The 27,985-nt window shown below is 39.1% G+C and overlaps 1 protein-coding gene across 1 annotated transcript in view; it reads left to right on the top strand.

Moving 5' to 3' along the window:
- Positions 1-2,999: 2,999 nt before the first annotated feature.
- Cstf3 (cleavage stimulation factor subunit 3) overlaps positions 3,000-27,985 on the top strand; it is an 85,971-nt gene continuing 60,985 nt past the window's right edge. Inside the window, exons 1-3 of the mRNA XM_013122362.3 lie at positions 3,000-3,218; positions 22,787-22,888; positions 23,010-23,105. Coding sequence (XP_012977816.1) covers positions 3,192-3,218; positions 22,787-22,888; positions 23,010-23,105 — 225 coding nt within the window. The 5' untranslated portion in view covers positions 3,000-3,191. The remainder of the gene's footprint in view (positions 3,219-22,786; positions 22,889-23,009; positions 23,106-27,985) is intronic.

Consider the following 27,985-nt stretch of genomic DNA (forward strand, 5'->3'; position numbering starts at 1 on the left):
TAGACCAGGCTGGTCTCAAACTCTGCCTCCTGAGTGCTGGGATTAAAGGCATGTGCCACCACCACCCAGCTTATTAAGAAATTCTTTAAAATTTTTTCCCTTAATGAAATTATATAAGAAAAGCAGGTCAGTACTTAACCAAGGGAGTCTGCCTCTTCTTCGATCAGCCACTAAATGAAGTTTCTGTTTCCCAGACTCTCTGGCCATAGGATTATAGGCTGGCACTCCCCAGATCTATGTCTAAAATCCATATATGAGAGAGTACATGCCTTGTTTCTCTTTTTGTGACTGGGTTACCTCACTTAGGATGGTTTCTTCTAGTGTCATCCATTTGCCTGTGAATCTCATGATTCCATTATTTTTTTCTGCTGAATAGTACTCCATTGTGTAGATGTACCACATTTTCTCTATCCACTCTTCGGTTGAGGGACATCTAGGTTGCTTCCAAGTTCTGGCTATTACAAATAAAGCTGCTATGAACATAGTGGAACACACATCTTTGTTGTATGAATGGGCATCTTTTGGATATATGCCTAAGAGTGGAGTTGCTGGGTCTTGTGGTAGGTTTATTCCCATTTTTCTGAGGAATCTCCATACTGATTTCCAAAGTGGCTGAACCAGTTGGCACTCCCACCAGCAATGGAGGAGTGTCCCCCTTTCACCACATCCTCTCCAGCATAAATTGTCATTGGTGTTTTTGATTTTAGCCATTCTGTATTGAGCCTTGGGCAGCAGATCAGTACCCATCCCAAGTATACACACGGACTTTGGACTCCCATAGAACAATGTGAGGTACACTCTCACCCTGAACTCTTGGGGAAGGGTCTAGGCCCTGCCCTATATGAAATGACAGACTATGGGCACCCCCATGGAGGGCCTCACCCTCCCTGGGGGAATGAGGGGATAACGGGGGGGGGGGGAGTTGGGGGAGGGCACAGGAGGAGGGGAGGGAAAGGGAGAGGGACCTGGAACTGACTTGTGAAGCAACCTTGTTTCTTATCTAAATTTAAACTGGAAAATAAAATTAAAAAAAAAAAAGAAAAGCAGGGGTGGGGCTGAAGAGATGGCTCAGTGGTTAAGAACACTAGTTGCTCTTCCAGAGGACCTGGGTTCAATTCTCAACACCCACATGGCAATTCATAATTGTCTATAACTCCAGTCCCTGGAGATCTGACACTATCACACAGATATACATGTAGACAAACACCAATGCACATAAGTAAAACAAACAAAAAAATAAAATCATTAAAAAAATGGACATCAGGGGTGGAGAGTAATGGTATATATCTTTAATCCCAATACTTGGATGATGTAGTATAGGACTATGCTCCAAGTCAAACTGCAACTATTTTCAGGAGTTCTGCTGGGCCTGCTAGCAAAAGATCATCAGAAGTAGGCCAATTAACTGTTTACCTTCCCTGGGGGAGGAGGATTTGGAAAGGTCTTAGAACCCTCATATGAGTATTCCACCACTCATCTGAAGCAGTTGAGTGCAATTCTGCATATTGTATGTGGCCTCAGGGTCTTGGGAGAGGGTTAGAGAGTACAGGTGAGGCAAGGGTTCTATCTGTGTGGCTTTAAATTATTCCTTTTATTTTTTTGAGATTATTATTATAATATAATAGCATCATTTCCCTCTTTCCATTCTCCTATACAAATCCTCACATATACCCCTCCACGTTCTCTTTCAGCTTCATAGTCAGGCACACGGGCGTCACATACCCTTGCTCCCAGCACTCTGTTTCCAGCTCTCTAGAGGCCTCTGAGTTTGAGGGCAGTCTTGTCTACAGAGTGAGTGTCAGGACGCCAGAGCTACATAAGGAGACCCTGCCTCAAAAAAAGTTTTTTCATACCATCTTTTCTCATTAATTGTCGTTATACACTGTATGTATGTGTAAACATATATTCCTAAATACAAAAATACAATTTGCTCACTCTGTACGTTATTTGTATGTATATTTTCAGCGCTGACCATCTGGTATTGGATAATCATTAGGTTCTTCCCTGGGGAAGGCATTTTCCCCCATTCTCAGCATTTCTTGGCTGCTTGTGTAGGGCTGAGGCCTTTTGAGTTTTCCCCTATCCACTTCGGTTTGTCTATTGTTGTTATACGTGTTCAGCTTATGTATAGGCAGTCATGTTGGTGAGGTTTATGGATGTAGCTTTTGACATTCTTGGGAGATGCAAACTCACAGCAAATTCTGTGTTCCTCTGACACTTAAAATTTTCTACTTTTCTCTTCCACAATGATCCCTTATCTTAGGTTCAGGGGTTATATTGTAGATACATCAGTTGGGATTGTACCCCACAACTGAACTTTGATTGGTTGTGGTTTTTGGTAATAGTCTCTGTTGCAAAGAGACGTCTTTTTCATTTCATTTCTTTCTTTTTTATTTTTAAAATTGTATTTATTTATTTATTTGTTTGTTTTTCGAGACAGGGTTTCTTTGTGTAACCCTGGTTGTCTTAGAATTAGCTCTGTAGACCAGGCTGGTCTCGAAATCACAGAGATCTGCCTGCCTCTGCCTCCCGAGTGCTGGGATTAAAGGTGTGCGCCACCAACACCGGGCAATCACGGGTCTTACAAAGAATGGTGATTGGAAAAAGTTAATATGGACTTGATTTGTTCCTTTCATCCCGAAGAAAAGAGCATCTGCTGAGACCACAGAACGCTTATTCCCTAAACATGAGAGGCGTTTCATTGACTCCCAGCGCTGTTGCCTAAAATGGTCAGTTTGCCTGAACTGAACTGATTGGCAGTCAGGTTTCAACAGGGAGGAGCCCGGCTCTGCAACTCAGTAATTAAATTCCAAGAAGCGCGGGAGATCTTTCCGGCCGCCCTCGGAAATCTGGGCAGCGGCGTCATCAGTTCCGGGCCGTGACGCCAGCTCCTGCCTTGAGCCCGCCCCCTGAGTTCGCTCTGCGCTTGTGCGCCTCTAAGAATCCGGGAGTTGAGTCCTAGCTCCGCCCATTGCCCCGGAAGTGAATACGGACGCGCCTCACACCCCTCAGCCGGCTGGGGCGCAGCCATTTTAATTCATATCTGAGTGGGCGGTATCGATTCCTGCGGCGGCCCTGGCTCTGCTGGGCAGGGGGTAGTGTTACTGGTTGGGGGGGCTTGTTTTTAGCTTAATTTTCCCTTTCTAGCTTCCTACGGCCGGCTGCTGTGTACGTTGTAACCCCCCGAGGCCATGTCAGGAGACGCAGCCGCGGAGCAGGTGAGGAGCGAGGGCGGCGGGGCCTCGTGGCGACCTCTTTCTCTCTCCGGCCCTGTGGGAGCTCGCGGGAGGAAGGGCTCCCGAGTCTAGGGGTCCGGGGGCGGCGGAGCACCCCCTGGGGTCTCCGAGCCGCTCCTGTGGTCAGGCCCTTGACTCACGATAGCTGAGCGGTTGCTTCCCCCTGTTTCCGCAGTTCTTCGGGCCGGACGGTTTATTTGGCACCGTTTCGGTGTTCCCGGTAGTTCGGGTTTTTTTTTTTTTTTTAAACGTGAACCTGTCTCGGCAGTATTCTCCCTCTTCTGCTCCCTAGCCCGCTGTCCCCCGAAATAGAGACGAAACCGAGCTGGAAGGCAAAAAGCTGCATTCCAGAAGCAGAATGGCTATGACGAGCCTGGGGAGTTTTGTGGATTTTTCTCTCGTCCAGGAGCATTTTAGTTTTGCTGTTGCGACTACGCAGACATTGCAGGATTTGCTAAAATTGAGAACGGGAAATGTGCTTTAGTCACTGTAGGCACCAGCTGTTTGAATGGTAGATACAAGCGATGTCTAAGTGTTTTAAAAGTCAGAGTTTCAGAGATGAGGTCCTCCCTCTTTTGCTGCTTATTTTTTAGGTAGGGTTTTACTGTGTAGCCCTGACTAGGCGCGACGTAGTGACGTTTTGCTTCCTTGGCCTCTCCAGTTCTAGGATTAGGTGGGACGAACATCTCCACCCCAGGTTCTTTTACTCTTTTATTGCCTGAATTTTGTAGGATAATGTTTGCCTTTTATTTTAAAAACAAACAAAACACAAAACTGATTTTATGAAGGAGGTTTTTCGATCTTGATCCCAGTATTTGGGGGGCGAGTGTTCGAGACAGGGTTTCTCTGTGCAACTCATCCTGTAGACCAGGCTGGCCTCGTACTCAGAGATTTGCCCCCCTTTCCTCATCCCTCTCTCCTTTCTCCTCTATCTCCTCCCTTCCAAGTGCTGGGATTAAAGGTATGCACCCTCCCCACCCCGCCCCTGATTTTTTTTTAAAGGTAATCCAGCAAAGTCCTAAATTTCCTGTTACTGTAGCAATGAAATATGCTTGTATTTTCCTTTTTCAAGTTCCCAGTTTATAAGGTGGATACCATTGGAGGTTATGGGTGACAAAAGATAGGACTGTTTGTTAATGAAGTGTGGGTAAATTATTTTGGGAAAGAGAGCAAAACTCATGCTTGTTTGAGGACCGATTTCATTGAAATCTTGGCAGTGCTTTTGCACTTTACCTAACGTTGGGGTGCTCACGAATACAATGTCTTTGAATTATTTTACCAAAACTGTTTCTTTTACTGCACTATTTTTCTGGCTTATTTTTGTTTTCTGAAAGTGAAGCAAATATTGGATGTGTCTGAAATTCATTGCTTTATACGAGAATGTAAAGACAAACCTATTGCCACAATTTTGTTTATAAAACTGTCTTTTTGTTTTGTGTCATCCTGTTCCATCCCAGTTGGAGATTGAACCTAGGGCCTTGTGCATGCAGGGAAGCGTTCAACTGCTGAATTCTCAAGAAATATGATGTTTTAATGAAAACTTATGAATCTTTATTTTCCAACCCACTTTTATTTTAACAGTGTCACTATGTAGTTCTGGCTGGCTTGGAACTTGCTGTGTATATCAGGCTAGCTTTAAATTAATGGAGATAGCCTGCCTCTGCCTCATTGAATGCTAGGAATAAAGACAGTGCACTACCACAGGTAGCTTTTTTTTTTTTTATTATTCAGGAATATACTTTTGCTCAGGCTTGCCTCCTTTGAATTTTGTTGTGCAGTTTACAACAAAAAAGTTGAAGAAAAAGTTCATGAACACCTATTACAATTTTCATTGAACCCAACGATGGTTACAGGTTTGTCATATATGTGTATGTGGTGGTATATATTTCTGTTTTACAGTGTGTGTGTTTACACATGTATTTTTTTGTATATGGTGGTTCTATGGCTCAAATCAAGGATTTTGCTTATGTTTGGCAAGCCCTCTACTACAGATATATACCCCTAACTTTGACTACTTTCTTTTTCCATACATATTTCTCTGAAAGTGGACATACCACACTTCAGTCCAAACTATTTCAACATTCTCTTATATAATGATATTAGTGCTGTTATGTAACTACCATACCATTATCCCACTCAAAATCTAGTTATACCATATTTCCGTTTTTTGTTTTTTTTTTTTGCGATAGGGTCTTAATACAAGTTTGAGGACAGACTAGTTTCAAACTCAGTTTGTAGCTGATGATGACCTTGAACTTCCACCTCTAGGTGATTCTAGGATCTTAAGTTCTCTCCAGTGCTCCTGGTTCCATAATGGGTTTCTCTGTAGCGTTGGAGCCTGTCCTGGAACTTGATCTGTAGACCAGGCTGGCCTTGAGCTCACAGAAGACACCTGCCTCTCCCTCTCCAATGCTGGCATTAAAGGTGTGTGCCACAACTAACTGGCCGATAATGATGTATTTTTGACATAATTCACATTCAGGTTTGTCATTGCCCTAAGAACATGATTTATAGGGCTAGGATTGTTGATCAGTTGGTTAGAAAAAGAGTGCTTGTGTAGCATGAACAAGGCTCTGGAATCCAACCTGAAGGTAGATCCTGAGAACTGCCTAAGCCAGGCTTTTTGGCAGACCTGTAATCCCAGCACTCAGGAGTTGGAGGCCAGAGGATCAGAAGTTCAGAGTCTTATTGGTGACATAGTGAATTTAAAGGCAGTCTGGGCTATAAGAGACCTTGTCTCAAAACAACAAAAAACCACCAAACAAATCAGAATTTAATCTAAGTAAAACACTGAATCCTGAATTTGTATATTTGCTTATCTCATAAACATTCTTCCTCTTTGCACCTTTCTCCTCACCCATGTTATCTGTTTGAAAAGTTATGTTTATCATTTTCTGAGATTTTGTTAGGGGAGTTTTTGATGGTAGCATGTAATAGATCTTTTACTCTTGGAGTATTTCTTGGAGAATTTATAGTTATGTCTATTCTCAGTCATGAAGTTAAATATCTTGGATAGAAAATAGTATATTAGATGGGGTGGTGATGGTGCATGCATAATCCCAGCACTCAGGAGGTAGAGACAGGGAGATCTCCTGTGAGTTCAAGGCCAGCCTAGTCTATAGAGTGATTCTTGAATAGCCAGGTCATGACTGTTAACTCAGAGAAATCTAGTCATGTCTTGAAAAAAAAACCCAAATATATATAATACATTTTCTTATAGGTAGGAGGATGTGTGTGTGTTGCACTTCTGTGTATGTTCAAGTGTGCCACAGTGGGCTTGATGGAGGTCAGAGAACAACCTGACTTTTAAGTCAGTTCTCTACTTCTACTCTAGGTCCTGGAGAAGGCTTGGTGGCAAGCACTTTTATTTTGCTGGCCCAAAGGCAGTTTTGTTTTGTTTTTGTTTTTTGTTTTTGTTTTTTTCTTGTTATTTGAGACAGGTAACTGCCCTTGGCTGTCTTGGAACTCAGAGATTTCACCTGTCTCTGACTTCTGAATGTTGGGACTAAAAGTATGCAACACCACCCCTGAGTCTGGATTTTAACTTTTTAAGTGTATGAGTGTTTTGCTTGCATGTTTGTATAATGTATCTGTGAGTGCCTGGCACCCAAGGCAGTCAAAAGGGGGACTTTAAATCTCCTGGTAAAGGAGTCATGAGCTGCCATCTGTGTGTTGAGAACTGAACCTGGGTCCTTTGCAAGAGCAGTTAGTTCTCTTAACCACTGAATCATACTTATTCCCACCCAAATGATTTTTACATGTTTAGTGGTACATTTCAAGCAAGCAGAAAAGAAATAATGTAATGTGTGGTGTATTTATCACAGAGCTGCTCTTTTCCATTCCTTCTTCTGCCCTCATTTCGATGAAGTAAATCTCAGTTGCTTTAGCTAAAGTAATAATTAAATGATACTTTAAAAAAGTATGATAGGTTTTAAAATGAATTGGTTATACAATTCTTTTGTTTAAGACAATGACCAGTGGAAATCTGGAGAAGTTGATTTGACCTCTTATAGCTGGGCAGTGGTGGCACACACCTTTAATCCCCAGCATTGAGAGGCAGAGGCAGGCTGATATCTGTGAGTTCAAGCCAGCCTGGTCTACAGAACAAGTTCCAGGACAGGTTCCAAAGCTACACAGAGAAAGAAAGAAAGAAAGGAGGGAGGGAGGGAGGGAGGGAGGGAGGGAGGGAGGGAGGGAGGGAGGGAGGGAGGGAGGGAGGGAGGGAGGGAGGGGAAGAAAGAAAGAAACCAAAAATAAACAAACCTCTTATGGCTGGAGAGATGGCTCAGTGGCTAAGAATGCTTGCTGCTATTGTAAGAAGACTGGAGTTTAGGTTCTGGTGCCCATATTGGGATGCTCACAAGCACCTGTAACTCCAGCTCTAGGGGATTGGATGCCCTCCTTTGGTCTCCATGGGCACTTGCCCATGTCTCATGCACATAAATGAAAATAAAATCTTTTTTTTTAATGACCCTTAAGTAAGGATAAGAAAACCTAAAATAGACCTGAAGACTATTCAAGAGACAAGCATGGTGGCACATACTAGTGATTCCAGCTTTCAAAAGACTGAAGTAGGCGGATCTTGGGTGGAGTCTAGTCTGAACTATATAGTAAGAGTTTCTCAGAAAAAGAAAGAATAAGAAGAGCATCCTTTTGTAGTTATTTTGGTTTTTCTCAAGATGGGGTCTTGCTGTATAGACTAAGCTGATTTGGAACTTGTAGTGGAACTCGTGCCTCTACCAGTCTTTCTCAACCAGAGGAGTTATGCATGCAGTATTTTTCTCCTAGTGAAAAATAGCTTGGAGAGCATAGAGAAAATAGGAAAAGTATATGTACTTTGATATACTTCTCAAAGAGGAAAAAGAGTTGATATCGTCATAGTGGTGTCTGAAATCAAGTTTATTTTGTTAGTGTTTAGGATCTGTTTAAAAGTAACAATATTACCAAATAATTTAAAAGTCAAGGTAGATGTGAGGGGAGAGAATTGGAAAGAAAGCAGGATAACCAAATATGTTAGGCAATGTATTTTTGGATCCAATTATTTTTATATGTTTAATAAAATTTGTTACAGCCTTTTCCTATTTTCTTCTCTTCTGTCTTAAATTATATTTATTACAAGATAATTTTGATTAGGTAAATTGGCTTGATTTTTGTATTTCTTAGGAAAAAATGGACTTCTTTACTTTATTTGGCAATAATTGTTCCTAGGGGTATTTTTTTTTTCTTTTTAGAGCTACAGCAGAAAGGAACTGTTAGTAGAGACTATATTTGTTGAACATTAGGCTGTTTCTGACATAAAGGAATGTATATCTCAGAATGGCAAAATCAGTATTCATGAGTTTGTTTCTATTCATTACTATTACAAAAAGCAGTTCATGGCTTTAAACTTTCCTACCATATCCCACATCTGCATCTCTCTACAAGCAAAATCCAATTGTAAATTTGGGTCATTTTGTTTGGTTATTGGCAGTTGTATGAGAGCTGATCTAAAAAGGAATTTGAATCAGTGAGGTTTTATTTATTTAGTGGTAGTGTCTTTATAGTCTAAACTTGCTTCAGACACTTGAGCATTGAGTAATGGGATTTTAAAGTATATACTACCTTACCTGGCTATTTAAACTATTTATAGTTTGATAATTTAATTCTGTAAACATTTAAATAAAATTAGAATGACCAAGACTATGTTCTTTACTCTATTTTTCTAATGTATCACCTTAATATAGTGAACTAATATCTTGGCTACTTTTAGTTGAAAGAGCCTCGTTGGTCAAATTCTAGAGGTTAAGTTTTTGCTTTTTGTGTTTTCCTTAGTTTGTTGTTTATTAACTGGGTCTTTGTTAGCTCAGGCTAGCCTTGAACTCCATCTTCCAAGTGTTAAAATTAAAGGCATGTCCTTAGCTCAAAGATTTCTTTTTCCATGGGTGACCTTTTGCTGCAGCCTCTCAGGTGCTAGATTATAGGTGTGTGTGCCTGCACCACGGTAGACTTTTTCTTCTGTTTTTTGGTAGTATTAAGGAGCAAACTTTGAGCATCATCCTTGCTAGGCAGATGCTTTACCATTGAACTATATCCCTAGCCCAACGTTTTGTTTTGTTTTTTAATGGTGATTTTCTTGTATTACTGGGTATTGAACCTTGATTATAAGCTAGCTCTATCCCCAGCCCTTTGTATTTTTTAGTGTTTGACTTCCTAGGGAATGAAGTGAGTATGATTATTATCTCAACCAACTCCTTACTCCTAGATTTTAAGTTTTTAAATTGAGTAGAATTTTTGTTTTTGGAAAAGTTGGAGGGGTTATTACTATGGTTATTATTATGGTTATTACCAGATACAGTGTTTTAAATTGTTTTCATAATTTATTTTTATTTCATTTGCATTGGTATTTTGCCTGCATGTATGTCTGTGTGAGGGTGTCAGATCTCAGAGTTATAGGCAGGTGTGAGCTGCCATGTGAGTGCTGGGAATTGAACTCAGGTCCACTGGAAGAACAGCCAGTGCTCTTAACCACTGAGCCATTTCTCCACCCCCCATACTGCTTTTCTTGAAGACATTTCATTTACATTGATAAAGGAACATAGGACCAAACTGGCATCTAGTTCTAAATGTAGCACCTATTCTATAATATTTTTATTCATTGACCATGTAAGTTGGCTCAATTAAGCTTGTATTTATTCCAAGAAAGTCATAGACTGTTTTGATGGCGTGTTCTAATTCTTTTATTTATGTACTTATTTTTCTTTCTTTTTTGGTTTTTTGAGACATGGTTTCTCTGTGTAGCTTTGTAGACCAGGCTGACCTCGAACTCTCTTTTGCCTGTCTCTGCCTCCCGAGTACTGGGATTAAAGGCATGCACCACCACCACCCAGCTTATTTTTCTTTTGAGGTAGGATCTTACTGTATATTCCTGATTGGCCTGGAACTCACTATATAGATCAGGCTGGCCTCAAAGCCAATAGATATTCACTTGTTTCTGCCTCCCAAGTGCTGGGATTGAGTGTGTGTACTACCATGTTGGGCCTATTTTTATTTTTGGATAAGGTTGCAGGGAGAAAAGATTTCAAATATGTATTATATGCAGTTTTTTTAGTATTTTAGCAAAAATTAAGTTAGGATCATTTTGGGTTTGGTACCACCTTATATTTTATGGATACATATTTGGAAAATGTATTTAGAACAGACAGTAGGTAATAGTCATGTTGTTTCATGATATTCTTAGTGATTTTTGTTGTTAAACAGTGTACAATGAACATGCTTACACAAACTATGTTACATCCCGGGGTTTTGTGGTAGGGGTATATATGTACATAATTTAGACCTGTGAGTCCATTGGTATAAGTTAATGGCAGAATCCTGTTAGCCTGTTGCTCTAAAAGACATATTGAACAAAACAGTACAAAATAAAAGTGCAAGAGGAAATGGTGCTGTGGGAGTATGGTAGGGTACTTGCCTGTCACATTAAGTTTCCCAGGTGGGGACCCAATTATGAGTGGGGAAAGGAAGAAAGTAGAGAAAGGAAGCTGCTTCCCAGCCTACTGGGGCATACTGGTTGGTTTATTTGGTGTTTTACATGGTGTTAGGGATGTAATCCAGGGCCTCAGGCATGCTAACCAAATGCATTTTGCTTTGTAAGAGATGGCTGGAGAGATGGCTCAGAGGTTAAGAGCACCGACTGCTCTTTCAGAGGTCCTGAGTTCAATTCCCAGCAACCACATAGTGGCTCACAACCATTTATAATGAGATCAAGTTGCCTCTTCTGGCCTAGAGGTGTACAGGCTGGCAGAACACTATATACATAATAAATAGATAAATCTTTTTTAAAAAAAGTGGTTTTAACGCTGTGACCTGGTTTACCCTGGAACTCATTATGTAGCTTAGGTTAGTCACAAACTCAAGGCAGTTCTGCCTCACTCAAGTGCTTTGTTGTAGGCTTAAGCCACTCTATCTGAATAATATTGTTATATAGTAAACTGTTTTGACAGGGTCTGGCTATGTAGCTGAATCTGCCCAGAAACTCATCTTCTTGTCACAGCTTCCAGAGATCTCCCTGCCTCCCTGCCTCTCTAGTGTTGGCATTAAAGGTGTGCAATACATTCTTACTATTTTGTTTGAGACAAAGTATCACTTTGTAGCTCTGTCTAGCCTGGAACTGACACAAACTCACAGTGTACCACCTGCTTCTACCTCCTGAGCGTGTGCCACCCATGCCTGGCCACAGCTTACTTTTGAAGTTGTTGTGGCCTGTGCGTGCACACGCCCAGTCCCTCCTACCATAACCCCCGAGACAGGGTTGCTCTGTGTATCCCTGGTGGTCCTAGAACTCTGTAGACCACACTGGCTTTGAACTCAGAAATCCACCTATTTCTCCCTCCCGGGTACTTGGATTAAAGACATGTGCCACTACTGCCTGGTGCACTTTAAGATTTTTAGCACTGAAAAATAATGAGTATGTGTTACTCTATGTTACATATTTTGATTAAAAATATACTGTAAAGGGGGCTGGAGAGATACCTCAACAGTTAAGACCTCTGGGTACTCTTCCAGAGGACCCAGGTTCAATTCCCATCACCCTCATGGCAGTTCACAACTGCTTGTAACTCTAGCTTCAGGGGATCTGACACCTTCATACAGATATACATGAATGCACATGAAATAAAAATAAATTAAAAATATTGTAAGTATTTAAATCATCAACCCAGTTGTTACTATAAAATATTATGTACTATGTGTAATTATATGTGCTAGACCTTTGTTTACACTAGCCAGCATCACTTCCAACACAAATAATGCATTGAAACTGATGGTCAGGATGTCACTAAACAGTCTGGACATTAGTGGCCTTCAATCCCAGCACTCGGGAGGCAGAGGCAGGAGGATCTCTTGAGTTTGAGGCCAGCCTGGTCTAGAGTCAATTCCAGGATAGCCAGAGCCACACAGAGAAACCCTGTTGGGGGGAGAGGGGAGCGGTGAGAAAAGAAAGAAAAAAAATTACTAAACTTAAATGTGATGGAATTTTTCAGCACCATTATAGTTTGGTATGTGTCATTGACTAAAATATTATACCATTTACTGTTTCTCATAGTGGAATTCAGGACCCATTTTTGTCACAGTTATTTAGGCCCTTTATGAAAATATAGATGTCTGCTATGATTTCAGATTGCTGTTTCTGATTCTCGCAGTAAAACTGAGAATCTTTTTAAAATACGTACTAAAAAAGAAAATAACATGCACTTGAGTTGATTTTAAGTAAATGAAAGCTTGTAAACCTCAGAATTTTGGGGAAGAGGATGTTCTTAAATTCATTCACTTAGCTCAAGCTCTCTTTGATAATCTCATAATATAGAACCTGCTGGCCTTGAATTTAGTTTTCCAGCTTCAATTTCCCAAGAGATGGAATTACAAGTGTGAATCATCATGTCCAGCTGTATTGATTTTAAATATATACTTGGTAGTAGTAAGTAGTAAAACTGCAGAATATATGAGGATAATATTTTACTGATTTTCCTTAATTCCCCCTAACTATACTTAGTACATTCAATAATGGAAAGTGCTCTAACATGGGAATTGAGGCTCATCTCTGCTTATTCAGTTGATCACAGTCAGGAGCTTATTATCTAAGCATAGATTTAATTTCTCTTAACTTCCCGTCTTTTTATGGTATCCTTTCCTCAATTTATATGTATGTATGTTTGTTTGTTTTAGACAGGGTCTCTGTGTAGCCCTGTCCACCCTATCCTGGAACTCACTATGTAGACCAGACAGGCCTAAAACTCAGAGATCTACCTGCTTCTGCTTCCTAAGTACTGAGATCAAAGACATGTGTCACCATGCCAGATTCATTCATATTAAAGCTTTATTTTTAAATTTTTTTTTATGAGACAGGGTTTCTCTGTATTATTTTGGAGGCTGTCGGTCCAGCCTGGCCTCGAACTCACAGAGATCCACCTGCCTCTGCCTCCCGAGTGCTGGGATTAAAGGTGTGCGCCACCACCGCCCGGCTTTTAAATTATTTTTAATTATGTGTTTGTGCATATGAGTGCAAGTGCCCTCAGATGTGTCAGATCCCTCTAGAGCTGAAGTTATAGGTGGTGTAAGCTGTCTGATGTGGGTTCTGGGAATTGAACTTGGGGCTTAAGGAATAACAGTAAGTGCTCTTAATCACTGAATGATATCTACAGCTCTTTCCCCTCCCCCGTATTTTGATGTGTATCTCTTTAATTGTGTATGTGTGTATATAGCGCAGGGTGTCCTAGAGTCCGCTGTGTAACCTGGGCTGGCCGTTGAATTTGCTACAGTCTGCCTGCCAAAGCTAATTTCTGTTTATGTTCCTTTGAATACCCTATGTAACACCACTCCAGTTTATCCTGAATAGTTTTTAACCTCCCTAGTAGGAACAGAAAGAATTTCTTGTATTTTTATTTATTTTTGTTTTATGGTCCTGGAATACTTTAGCACTGAGCTATACCCCCAGGATTCAATTGTATTTTTAAAAAATATTATTTACTGGGGTTGGAGAGAGACAGCTCAGCAGTTAACAACACTTGTTGCTTTTGCAGAGAACCTGGACTCATCCACTCAGCACCCTTATGACAATTAACAGACACCTATAGTTTCAGTTCTAGAGGTCCCAATGCCCTCATCTTGCTTCTGTGGACACTGCGTGCATATAGTACCCAAACATACATGCAGGGGGGGAACATCTGTACACATAAAAAACAAATCTAAGACTTTTTTTAAATTACATACATTTTACTTGAGGTCTGAGTCTAAGACATGGGGCTTTAAGCTTGTTAGACAAATATTCTATCTACTGCTGCTGGGCTACAACACCCGTGTCTCTTCTTTCAAAAGAAATTTTAATTTTGTTTTATGTATATGAGTGTATTGTCTACGTATGATTTGGTGCCAGAGACCTGAAGAGGGCATAAGATCCCCTGGAGCTGGAGTTAGAGATGATTGAGAGCCACCATGTGAGTGCTGGGAACTGAACCCAGGAAGAACAGCCAGGGCTTTTAATCTCTCCAGCCCCTCAGCTAGATCACCATTGGTTAGGGAATAGTTCTGTAGTAGAGTTCTTGCCCGGCATGCACAGTGCCTAAGTTTGATTACCCTGTGCACAATACAACCACAGCCATCTTTTTGTTTTATAAAGTACATTTCCAAAACACACACACACACACACACACACACACACACACACACACACACACACACACACGGATGTTTAAGATGTTTTCTTTGGGGGGGGGAGAGACAGGGTCTCTCTGTATTGTTTTGGAGGCTGTCGGTCCAGCCCGGCCTCGAACTCACAGAGATCCACCTGCCTCTGCCTCCCGAGTGCTGGGATTAAAGGCGTGTGCCATCAACGCCGGCTTAAGATGTTTTCTTTATGCTGAGTTTGAACATGGAACTATCAAGTGCTCTCCTACTTAACAATATGTTCTCTCACGATACTTATTTTTAGATGAGTTCCATCTTTTAAATCCCCCCTCCCACACACACATGGTTTCTCTGTGTAGTATGGAATTCACTCGTTAGGCCAGGCTGGCCTCCAATTTAGATATCCATCTGCCTCTGAGAGTGCTGAGATTAAGGGCATGAGCTATCACTGCAAAAAACGTACATCTTTAAGAATCTCTTTGGGTATCTTGGCCAGAAATAGTGAGTTCTCCTTGGAATGCAGAAGCAGGTGATCTCTTTAAGGCCAGTCTGAGCTATACAGTGAAGTCCTGTCTCAAAACAAAGAGAAAAAATGGCAATGTACTTTTAAATGAGTGGATTTTATGGTATGTGATTCATGTCCCAAAGTTATTACTAAAAATAATTGTGTTCTAATGAACCCAATAGTAAGTAATATAATGCATAATATACTTACTATGTCTCCATACTTGTAGACTATTGTGATATAATTGTTAATTATATGAAAAATGATTGATAATGAATGAGCCTTGAGAATTAGTTTAGCTTTTGGTATGTTTATTTAGTTTAGTGTTCCACGATGCTTGTTCACCCCAGTGCCTCCTGAAAGCAAAACCTGGATTTGGTACTTTTTCTTTTAAAGATTTATTATGAATAGTGTTCTGCCTGCATGTATGCCTACAAGCCAGGAGAGGGCACCAAATCCAAATCCAATTATGGATGGTTGTAAGCCACCATGTGGTTGCTGAGAACCAAACTCAGGACCTCTGGAAGAACAGCCAGTGCTCTTAACCGCTGAGCCATCTCTCCAGACCCCCTCTTTTTTTTTCTTTTTTGAAGATATAGTCCTATTATGTGGCTCTGGCTGTCCTGTAATTCAGTGTGTAGACAGACTGACCCCCAAACTCAGATACATCTGCTTCTTCCTCTGAAGTGCTGGGATTAAAGGCTGCTTGCCCTTTCACTGAGCTGTGCAGTTGCAACCTTAGTCTCTAACGCAAATGAGCACTAGAAACTTGCACCGAGTTTTCCTTCTGTGTCCTATTTCTTTGCTTTAGCACCAGAGTCAGGAAATAAATAACCCAATTCCTTATGGAGACTCAGTCTGTCTTTTAAAATGTTAGTATATATTAATTATGCATATTGGGTTTCATTATGGCATTTTCATATAATGTATTTTGGTCATATTTAACCCCTTTATCCTCTTATGTCCCCCTCCTCCTCTGATCTTCTGGAACATGTAATCCTTCTTCTATACTTTATGTCTTCCCTTCTCTCCCTTTAGGAGACCCAGTAAGTTTCATTAGGGTTGCTTTCAGGAGTATGGACATCTTACCAGAGGTCATACCACTAAAGAAAATGTCTCTGTCCAGGCAGCTATTAACTTATGCCTAGAAGGGGCCTAGTGAGCCCATGTTTTGGACCCAGTCATTTACCTGTCTAATACAGGTAATCACAGCTGCTGTGTGTTCCAGGGTATAGTTGCCATGTCCTACCAGGAAAGTAGCTTTCTGTACCACACACCCTTCCTCTGACTTTTTAATCCTTTCCACTCCCTCTTAGTGTTCTGTAAGCCTTAGGGGGAAGGTGATAATGTCCAGTTTAAAACTGAGCATTCAGTGGTCACTTAATCTCATCACTTTGACCAGTTATGAGTCTGTGACAATTAACTGCTACTTACTGCAAACAGAAGATTTTCTGATCAAACCTGGCAGCAACACTAATATAATATATGGACATAAACATAATTATTTAGAAGGCAGTTTGACTGGCACATCGTGTTCATTTAGCACAATAATTCCTCATTGGGGTCTGTGACCTTCCTTGTCACAGTCTTTTGACCATATTTAGATAACTATGTCTCTTTTTTCCATATCCTAAGAAACTTGAGTTTTTCTTTGTTCTGTAGTGTGACAGAAGACAAAATGTAGCTCATAGCTGGGTGGTGACAAAACAAGAAAAACAAAAACCCCAATATTATTCTTGCTGTATTTTGATGATTTCACTTTAGCATGTTTCTCTGTTCTGGAACTACTAATTGGATTCGAGGCTTGGTCAAATTTACTGCAGGTATTTTTGTTTTTTTCAAGTGTGTTTCATAGATGTTATTATAAATCTCGTAATGAATTAAACAACGATGCACACACTGTCTAACTTGTCTTTCTGATTTTAAGATTAGCTGGTGCTGGGTAGTGATGCCTTTAATCCCAGCACTCAGGAGACAGAGGCAGGGGGATTTCTGAGTTTGAGGCCAATCTGGTCTATAGAGCCAAGTTCCAGGACAACCAAGGCTACATAGAGAAACCCTGCCTCAAAAATAAATAAAAACCAAAAAAGTAGCTTTTAACTTTAGTTACCTACTGGCTCATAACTGACGATGAGAGGGTTTTTTATTGTGGAATTTGAATGTGGCCATAGCTAGTAAGCAGGGTGTGTGCTTGTAACCATTTTGGATAGCAGCTTCCATTGTGGTTGGTTTTGGGGGTTTGTTTGTTTGATTGACCTAAATTGTTTATTGGATATGAATTTCACAAACATTGTTATCATTAATAGTGGAGCTGGAGAGTACTGTACTTCCTCCCAGCTGCAGTGTGAGAGCCACCAATGTGGTGGAATTTGGCCACAGCTAATTGTCAGCCCACAGATCTCCCTATGCTGGTTTGTTGATTACTGAGTGTCAGGGTTTCTAGTGATCGCTTTATGGATGGGACCAATGAGAATAACCTCAAAGAATTTTCATGTAGAATCTTCACCAACTTAGTAAGAATTCAGAATACTCAAGGCCCAGTGGCATCCAGCTTTCCCGTCACCAACAAGTTGAAGTCTTTTACTTTCCATTGTTAATAGTTGAAAATTACCTATGCAGATTATAGACATTTTACTTCATCATTGGTCAGAGGAAAATAGAATTACAAATGTTGATCTTGATGTTCCTGCAGTTGCTTGTGTATAGAATTTTCAGGCTTTAATAAAATTGGTGTGTTTCTTTCACCTTTCCTTTTTAAACTAATCTTTGAACTTTTTTTAACATTTTATTTATGGTTAGTTCCGTCATGCATCCCACCCACACCCCCGTGTGTGCATGCCTGAGCACTCGAGAGCACAAGGAGCAAGGTGTCTAAAGAGGCCATAAAAGGGAGTCAGATCCTCTGAAGCTGCAGTTACAGATAATTGTGAGATACCCATTGTGGATGCCATAACCCAAATTCTCGTGCTTTGATAGAGCAGCAAACACTTAATTGCTATGCTAAGCCATCATCTCCTGCCTAACATCTCAGCCCAAGGTCTCTTGTTTGTCTTTTTGTAGCTGGCCCTGGAGTTTCTGTCAATTATCTCTCTCTATTTCCCTTCTCTCCATAGCAGTGCTGGTATTAAAGCCATGTTACCACTTCTGGCTTTATGTGGGTTCTGAGAATTTGATCTCAACTCCTCAAACTTGCTCAGCAATCCCCAGGCCTTTTCTTGTATTATTAATATAGACCAGAAACTAAAGTAATAGTGTTAGCTATAATAGCTACGTCACGTGTGGCTTTGACATAAATAATCGGAATAGTTTGAAATTGAATTGGCCTCTAGAAAGTTTTTTTATGTATTCATTATATGTTACAATATGTAGCTTTGGTTTTATCTGGGTGTTGTGGTACATCCCTATAAGTCCGTCACTCAAGAGGCAGAGAAAAGAGAATCAGGAGTTTGAGACCTATTTGAGCTATATAATTGAGATTCATTAGAAGGATAGCTTGTGTGTGTGTGTGTGTGTGTGTGTGTGTGTGTGTGTGTGTGTGTGTGTGTGTGTATGTCTGCTAGGATTAAGTGGTCAGAAAAAATTGATTTTGAAACAGTCTTTCTGGAACACAGACTAATCTTAAACTCAATAGCAATCCTCTTACCTTGTCTTCTTTGTGTTTCCATTGCATATGTAGACCAAATATTAATGTTTTTATATGCATTTTAGTATGTAATTATTTAATTTTGGAGGTTAAACATTACACTTAATTTTCTGTTGCTATAACAAAACACCATGAATAGGGTAAGTTGAAAGAAAAAATTTAAGCCAGGCACGGGGATTCATGCCTTTAACCCCAACAGTCAGGAGGCAAAAGCAAGGGGATCTCTATGAGTTTGAGGCCAGCCTGGTCTACAAAATGAGTTCTAGGACAGCAGGACAGCCAGGGCTATGCACACTGGGAAAACCTCAAAGCCTACCTCCAGTGATACACTTCCTCCAGCAAGACTAGACTTTCTAATCCTTACCAAACAATTTCACCAGCTGGAGACCAAGTCTTCAAACATGTGCCTCTAGGGACCATTCTCATTCAAACCACCACACAAGAGGGTTTTTCTGTTGTTATTGTTTTTTAATTGCAACAGTAAATCTTGGCAGTGTTTTTTGGTTTTTCTTGCTTTAAATGTAATTTCTAGAGTTTATTGCTTTGAAATTTTTTATTTTGTGTTTGTGGGTGAGTTGGTACTTTATGGAAGTCAGGACGACTTGGAAGAGTCACTTCTTCCACTATGAGGTTCCTGATGATCTAATTCAGGTCATCAGGTGGTTGTGTGCATGTGTCTGTGTTGCTTGTAGAGTAATGACTGACCTCCTAATTCTCTGCCTATTACTTTGGGGTGAGTGCTGGGATCTGAATTTCAGTCCTCATGAATGCAAAGCAGGCCTTAATTAACTTTGAACTATTTCTCCAAACCCTTCTCTTTTAAATCATTCTTTTTATTGTTGTTGTTACTGTGTGCTGTTCATACATGATATGTTTATGTGGTTGTATGGAGGTCAGTGGACAACTTTTCTGGCTTCCAGGTATTGAACATAGGTTATCAAGTTTCATGAGAAAAGTGCCTTTGCTCCCTGGGCAATCTTCCTAGCCTCTTTTTAATAACCATTTCTTAATTAATTTCAAGGGTTTTGTTTTTTAATTTTGTATGGGTGTTTTGCCTAGGTGTATGTATCTCTGTGTACCTTGGGCATGCCTCAAGCCTGAGGAGACCAAAAAGCATTGGATCTTCTGGAATTAGACTTATAGGTAGTAGTGAGGTTCAATATGGTTGCTGGGAATTGAACCTCTGTAAGAGTTGCAAGTGCTCCTTACCACTGAACCAACTTTTTGGTTATTGGAGACAGGGTTTCTCTGTGTAGCTTAAGAGCCTATCCTGGCACTCCGTTCCGTAGACCAGGCTGGTCTTGAACTCACATAGATGTGCCTGCCTCTGCTTCCCAAGTGCTGTGATTAAAGGTGTGTGCCACCATTGCCCAGCCCCTTTTTGTTTATTTTTTGGTTTTGTATTTTGAGACAGGGTTTCCTGTGTCCTAGAACTCTCTCTGTAGACCAGGCTGGCCTCAAACTCACAGACATCCTCCTGCCTCTCCCTCGAGTGCTGGGATTAAAGGCATACGCCACCACCGCCCAGCTTCTAAACTAACTCTTAAGCAATTTTTAACCCGTGATTTGAGATCATTTTAGGAACTCTCATTTTTTCCCCCAGGCTTTTTTGTTTTTGTTTTCTGTTTGCCTCCACCATCATAGCCCTGATAGGGTCTTCTGGATGTCTGGAACTCACAGATCTGCCTCCCGAGTGCTGGGGGTTAGAGAGGTGTGTGCCACCACACTTGACTATTATTAGTTTTATAGTTACCTGAAAGCAAAACTTATTGGTTATTTTGAATTTTTTATTGGATTAATGTTTGTATGTAGGGGGTGATTGATCCCAGTGATAGCAGCAGATAGGAGCTGCAGTTACGGCATTCCGGAGACAAGTGATTTAGGTGCCAGATCTGGAACCTGGATCTTCTGAAAGATCAACAGTTGCTCTTAGCTGCTGACCTATCTCTCCAACTTCCTTAGGGTTTTGTTTGTTTTTGAGACAAGTTTTTACTTGGTAGCACAGGCATCTTTGAACTCTTTGTCATCTTAATGCTTCCTAGATACTAACTTTGCAAGTATGAGCCATAATGCCCCTTCAAAAGTTTGATTGCTTTATGTGTGCTTCCTGCCAGCCTTCATTCTTGTTCTAGTCATTATTATGGAAGTTGTAATATGTTGCTATTTATACTTACTTTTTTTAGTGACATCAGTTTTCATAATTAAACTGGTTCTTAAAGGCATGGATATTTAATTACCATTCTTACACAGCAGGCCAGTAGCTGACCATGTTTTCTTGGTTTTTTTGAGTCAGGGTTTCTCTGTATTGTTTTAGAGGCTGTCCTGGAACTCACTCTGTAGACCAGGCTGGCCTCAAACTCACAGAGATCCGCCTGCCTCTGCCTCCCGAGTGCTGGGATTAAAGGCGTGCACCACTACCGCTTGACTTTTATAACTTTCCTATTGGCACTTGATTGAATTGTTTCTTAATTTATTTATAAAACTGGGGTAGTGCTCTTAACTGCTAAGGGATCACTCTAGCACCATCCTTTTCTTTTCCTTTTTTTAGATTTATTTACTTTGTTTTTATATATATGAATGTGCTATCTGTATGTATGACTTTATACCAGAAGAGGACATCAGATCCCATTATAGATGGCTGTGAACCACCATGGGATTGCTGGGAATTGAACTCTTTTAAGAGGATGTGAGGGTGTGTGTGTGTGTGTGTGTGTGTGTGTGTGTGTGTGTGTGTGTGTGTGTGCGCGCGCGCGCGTGCGTGTGTGTGCGCGTGCGTGTATGTTTTCTCTCATGTGCAATGACTAGGACTTGAACTTAGGACCTCACATGTTTGGCAAGCTTTACAAAGAAGCTAAAACTATACAATGGAAAAAAGAAAGCATCTTCAAATGGTGCTGGCATAACTGGATGCTGACATGTAGAAGATTGCAGATAGATCCATATCTATCACCATACACAAAACTTAAGTCCAAATGGATCTCAAAGACCTTAACATAAATCCAATCATACTGAACCTCTTAGAAGAAAAAGTGGAAGGTAACCTTGAATGAATTGACACAGGAGACCACTTACGGAACATAACGCCAGTAGCACAGACACTGTATGGGTTTATATGTATTAAGTACATTCAGGTGCTCAGAAAAGCCAGAGGGCTTCTTCCTGCCTTCCTGGAACTGGAGTTATAAGTTGTTGTAAATCATTCTGTATGACTTGTGGAATCTGAACTTAAGTCCTCTGAAAGAGCAGTAAGAAATCTTAATTACTGATCTATTTCTGTTTATTGTTTTGTTTTTGAAGACAGGGTCTTACCATGTATCCCTAGCTAGCCTAGAACTCCATTCGGTCCTCCTTTCTATGCCTCATAAGTTCTGGGATCAAAGGCATGTGCCACCATGCCTGACTTGGCTCTCTGTTACCCACCTTGTAATAATTGTGACCAATGTAAGCATCTTGATTTCTTTTTTAAGACAGGCTGAATAACAGGCTGGCTTGGAATTTCATGCTATTCCAAATTCAGCCTCTGAAGTGCTGGAATTTACAGATGCATGCAGTCATACCTGGCTTAGCATGTTTATATTTTCTATTCATTGCATTCAGCTTTATGTAGCACCCCTCCTTCTCTCAAAAAGGTGTCATATAGCACAGGTTGGCATCAAGTTCATATGTAAGCAAGGGCACCCTACTGATTTTTCTATCTTTACTTTTTGAGTGCTAGAATTACTGGCGTGAGCCACCACACGGTGTGCGTGCGTGCGTGCTTGTGTGTGTGTGTGTGTGTGTACGTGTCTATCTCCATCCTGAGTCTTCATGTGTGCTAGGCAGACACAATACAGTTACATCTTACTCTTTTCATTATACTGTATATACAAACTACAAAATGTACCTTGGAAGTATCTTACATAAAAATAAGGTTCATTTTTATTGAGCAAAAGTGATAACTCTTTTAATGCAGTTCTGACTATCCTTGAACTTGCTATGTAGACCAGGCTGGTCTACCTCTTAAAATCCTCCCACCTCTGCCTCTCCAGTGCTGAGGTTAAAGGCTTGCACTACTATGCCTGGCTATAACTTCTGATAAAGTGTGTACTTCTCATAATCCAGATAATGCCTTCCTCTTAAAATGATGTTCTGCTTCTTTGTGTTAACATTGGATCTAGGGATAGACATTGTTGTTCTTGACTTAATTGGACATGAGATTTTTTTAAAACAGTAACTTCAATTTGTTATTCTTTTTTCCCTCTTCAGGCAGCTGAGTATGTCCCAGAGAAGGTGAAGAAAGCGGAAAAGAAATTAGAAGAGAATCCATATGACCTTGATGCTTGGAGCATTCTCATTCGAGAGGCACAGGTTTAGTGATATAGGATTACATTTCCTTCTCTATGGGTCCAATCACACTACTTGATTCTGCAGTAATAATATTTTTATAGTCCTAACATTGTAAATGCTGTTTATTGGTTTTCAATTTTAGAATCAACCTATAGACAAAGCACGGAAGACTTATGAGCGCCTTGTTGCCCAGTTCCCCAGTTCTGGCAGATTCTGGAAACTGTACATTGAAGCAGAGGTTAATATTTTATTTATTTTTTCTTATATAGCATCTGGTGGGAATTACAGCTTACACTATAGTGATAGAAAAGAAGTTAGGAGTGTAGTATAATCAGGACAAGGAGGATTTAAATGTTTCTGCCTTTATTTTGTAAAATAGGTCTGAAGGAGTAATTAAAATGACTTTGAAATTTGGGTCTTTCACAAGTTGATGATTGTTGCATTTTGGAGTTGCAACAACATTAAAACAGTTTCAATGGTGTTGGAGTGCTTTAGCCTTTTATTTACTTGTCATGTGTCAATTTATTGCCTCCTGTGTCATTTATTTAGAACTCATTTTTCTTTTATTCCTATAACAAACTAATCGAAATACAGAAATGTTGGCTTAGTTTAATAGAGTATTTTAAATGTCTGGTGAAATGAAACATTTTGGAGAATGATTATTTTCACATTTTAAATTAATGAAAAACGCATGGTTTGTCAGGTTAATCCCTTCAGTGACTTACAGTTATTTTGCCATATGATGCTTACATTATGTAGGAATAAGCTAATATGACTCAAACTTTTTAATTATAATTTACCCCAATGATATTTTGATTTTTTTTCCCTTTTTGTTGGTCTTAACTTGAAGTCAAGTTTGTTTACTTTAAAGTCCAATTCTGGATTACAATAAAAAAAAAAACACCTTAAGACTGGAATTAACAATTAAATCTACAGTAAAAAGTTAATGTGCCAATATTAGTTGGCACTAAGTAACCACTCACAGAATATAAATTAAATGGGATGGAAGGGAGAGATGGAAATAGTTGGAATAGCCACATTAAGCTGAAAATGATAACCATTCTTTTTATTTATAGTACTTAATGCAGTCCTTTTAATATTTTATAATATAAATTCTCAACATTCAAGTATTCTGCGGCCTCAACTGTTGCCGAAATTTGGTGATCTGTGGGTCTCTTTTGGACCTCTGAAAGGACTTTGCTGTCAGTGGTACTAAATAGACTTTGTAGCACAGTATCACCTATGATGCATCCTCAGAATGGTCCCAACCAGCAACATATTTAAATGGAGGCTATAGTGTACTTAATTGAATCTGTGCTCTAGCTTAGATTGTATTATTTTGGAGGGAAGGAAAATTACTGGACAATAGCAGGAACATGGGTTTGTGAGTGTGTGTATGTTTGTGTGTGTGTATGAGATTGTAACTTAACGTGGAGTCTGGTAATTTGACCCATAACCATATCTTTAAAGTTTCATCATCTCTCCTAGAATCATTCCGTTCCTCTGTATATTTAAGTCATCAAGGTAGATGAGATTGAAACTCAAACAGGTCTGTCTCATGTATACTGAAGGCAATACTGCTTCCTATAACTTGATAAAACAAAGTACCAGGTTCACCTGCACCCCTTTTGCATTTCTAGTATGACTTTACAAACACCCCACTAGAAACAACATGATTGAAAGATAATTATTTTTGGAAAACAAAATAGTACTTTCTCAGTAATGAAATTCTTTCTCCAGTATTCAGATACTGACTGAAATTGGCAATGAGGTTCTAATTCTGTAATTATAAACACAAAAAGGGGTGTTTTGCCTTGTTTTTCTCCCCCATTTCCTCCCTAAGTACAGGATATAAACTGTATTCTAAAAAAGAATTGCACAAATTAATAGATGTTATTTCAGGAGACTGAAAGTTTTTTAAATGACAGATTTGTTTCATATAACAATTCAGAGCTGCTAGGAATTGCCTGGTTTGTTTAGTGGTAATGTTTGCAGCTACTTTACACTGACACACACACACACACACACATGCACACAGATATATATCTATATCTATATATGTATGTATAAAGCACAAACACAGAAATAATGTATATGTATAAAAAATCTATTGAGAAAATGATACCAAATATATGTGTGTTTAATTTTTTATACTTCTGGTTTAGGAATTACAATGTTAATTAAATGCTGGTTTCCAAAATACACACCTAAGCTGTCTTTCGTGGTTTACTCTTAATTTTTATTTTCACATTTATCTTTTGACCCACAAGAAGCTAAAATTTTCTTTGGTCATATTACTCAATGTGACCTTTATTTTTGATGAAGACATACTACCTATTTACAGTACTTATAATACTATACTGTTTTATAACATCCTGTATGCACACTCAAGAAAATAAAGCTTTGTTAACACATTGTTGTAACTTAGTATTACATGATGGGTCATTAATGATGTTTACATTTGTTTAATTCAGCTAAACTTTTGTGTAACTAAATACATTAGATTTTTTTTTCTACTAGAAGAAAAGTCTTCAGTAAGGGGGGAAAAGTGCTTCCTCAGGGAAATTTCTTGTTAATTCTGCTATTCTGCTTCAATGCAGGAGGAGCAAAAGAAAATAGTTTTTTAAATTATTTTTTAATTGGAAATAAGAATTAAAAATAAGAGTTTAACAGTTACTTAGAAAAAGTTAGCCTTTCTCCTTTCAGTGACAGCATTATATAAATTTACCTGTATGAAATGCGTGCTTTAAAGTGGGAACCTTAATTCGTTACTTAGGTGTTTCTTTTCCTATTTTGTTTTTCTTTTTTGCTACTGTTAAAAAATATTGGAGGTAATATTCTCCTAGTGGGTGGACATTTATAATCAAATTGCGTATTTTTATAAAATTTGAAAATTAACCAACATACTTACCATTATATATAATAATTAAGATAATTTGTCCCAGGGCCTAAAATGCATTGTTTTTCTTGCATTCCATAACTTCTGCCCCAGAAAATTTAATAAGAAAAGCAAGCAACAACATTGAATTCATATAATGTCTTAAGTTGATTTTAGGATTTCTGTTTTGTTTTTTGTTTGTTTAGCTTAACAAATACAACTTTTTGTTGTTTAATAATTTAGGGTATTCTAGCCGTAATCAGCCTTAGCCCTCTCTGTACAGAGCTGCTTTACACAGAGATTTAATGGGTCACTTAAGTTACCATGGAATTGAGGAACATTACACAATTTTGCTATATTCTCCTAAATTTCTTTCCCTTTGTGGTTACTCTACTGTAGCTTTTCACATTATTAGGTGAACACTGACAACATATAAAGTACAATATTTTATTGTTACAAGTAATTTGTCTTGAATTGAGCCACATTCATTCATAAGAATTTGCGAACAGAAGGATGTTCTCATGGGTAGCTGAAGGAGGAAGAAGTTATGCTGCTGGTAACAGCAATATGCACCTTACTGTCTGTGAAAGCTGTGATTTAATAAAGCATGTAGAGAGTTGATGGCTTTTCATTTCAAAATTTAAACATGAATTCTTTGCTCTATACTTGTTTTTTCTTTCCTTATAAATAGTAGGTTGTAAAATACCATTTTTACTTTTCTCAAAATAACCTTACATGGAAAGCAGAAGTAAACTCAAGATGGAACATGAGTGACTTTAATTGCAATAAACTTCTCCATTCTTGATTCTGTTTTAATGCCTTCACATAGCAGTTTGAATCACTGTATTACAACATTTTGTATATACTGAACAATGTGATTTTAAAATGCAGATAAAATTATGTAGACTATGGAAATCTCTTCATTTCAGCTTTATAGCCCTTTATTGAAAAATCTGTACTCTTTTTAGGTCTATTTTTCCTGTTTGTAATAAATGTTGGTCCATGTCTGTGTGATTATTCAGATTTTACTCTAAAACTCTTCGTCTTAATCTACTGTTTCTTAAATGTATAAATATAGAGGAAATAATAGGAATTATTTGCAACCACACTGCTTGGGTACTTATAGTACTGTTATAAATGAAAGAAGTATTTTCATATTATTGTTATAAATAGTAAATTATTTTTAAGTTTTATTGAAGTATCTTTCTCCTTCCCTGCACCCATTTATGTAGCACTGATACTTAAACGTTGTCACTGTTAGTAGTCTGTAGTTTTTTCTCTTGTGATCCAAGGCAATACTAAACTATTCACAAAAGACATAGCTGTTTCTAAAGTTTCTTTAAATAAAACCTATAGTTTATATCTTCTAGGAAATTTATTCTTTTCTTCTGACATTTAGCCTTTTTTGCTTGTTTGTTTTTAGGTAAAGTACTCTGCTAATTAACTAAAGTTCTTTAAATTTCTCAACTTTAATTTCATATTCATTTACTTGTATGCATGCTCACACTTGTGCTGTCACTTGCCTGTGGAGGCCATTGGGCAGCTCCTCTCTTTGTACCATATGGGGACCAGGAATCAAACTTGGTAACAAGGCAAGCAAGTTTACCCCCTGAGTGGTCTCAGCAGTCCTAGGTTTTTCAACTTGTAAAGCAGAATTAGAGTGCTGGGTGGTGGCTCCTACTTTTAATCACAGCATTTGAGAGGCTGAAGCAGGTGGGTTGTCACAAGTTCCAGGCCATCCTGTGCGGGTAGAGAGTTCCACCTCAGTCTGGTGCTACAATGATTGAGACCTGTGCCAAAATACTAAAAAAAGAATCTGAAAAGTGTAGTAAATGACTAAGTAGATTGTAATGTATGTACATTCTTAAGTTAATTAGGAAATAGATGATGCATTTTGAAGTTTTCCTGAAAATAGTGTTTTAGCCTGAATTTCCACTTTTGGAATAAGATAGTACTTGGGTTTTTTTTTTTTTGTAACTTGTTGCTAATTTAGACATTAAGGTCATAGAGGACAGGGCTTTTGAGAAGGCTCAGTAGTTAATACCAAATACTGCTCTGATAGAGGAGTTTGGTTTCCAACACTCATAACAGGAGACTTAACTGCCTGTAATGCCAACCCCAGGGGAGCCAAAGATCTCTTTTGGACTCCAATAGTAACTGCACTCATGTGCACACATCCCCTAACAGACACAGATACACATAATGAAAATAAAATTGATCTTAAATAACTTAGAAAATAT

This window comes from Mesocricetus auratus, unplaced genomic scaffold (genome assembly GCF_017639785.1).
Source record: "Mesocricetus auratus isolate SY011 unplaced genomic scaffold, BCM_Maur_2.0 Super-Scaffold_100004, whole genome shotgun sequence".
NCBI lineage: Eukaryota > Metazoa > Chordata > Mammalia > Rodentia > Cricetidae > Mesocricetus > Mesocricetus auratus.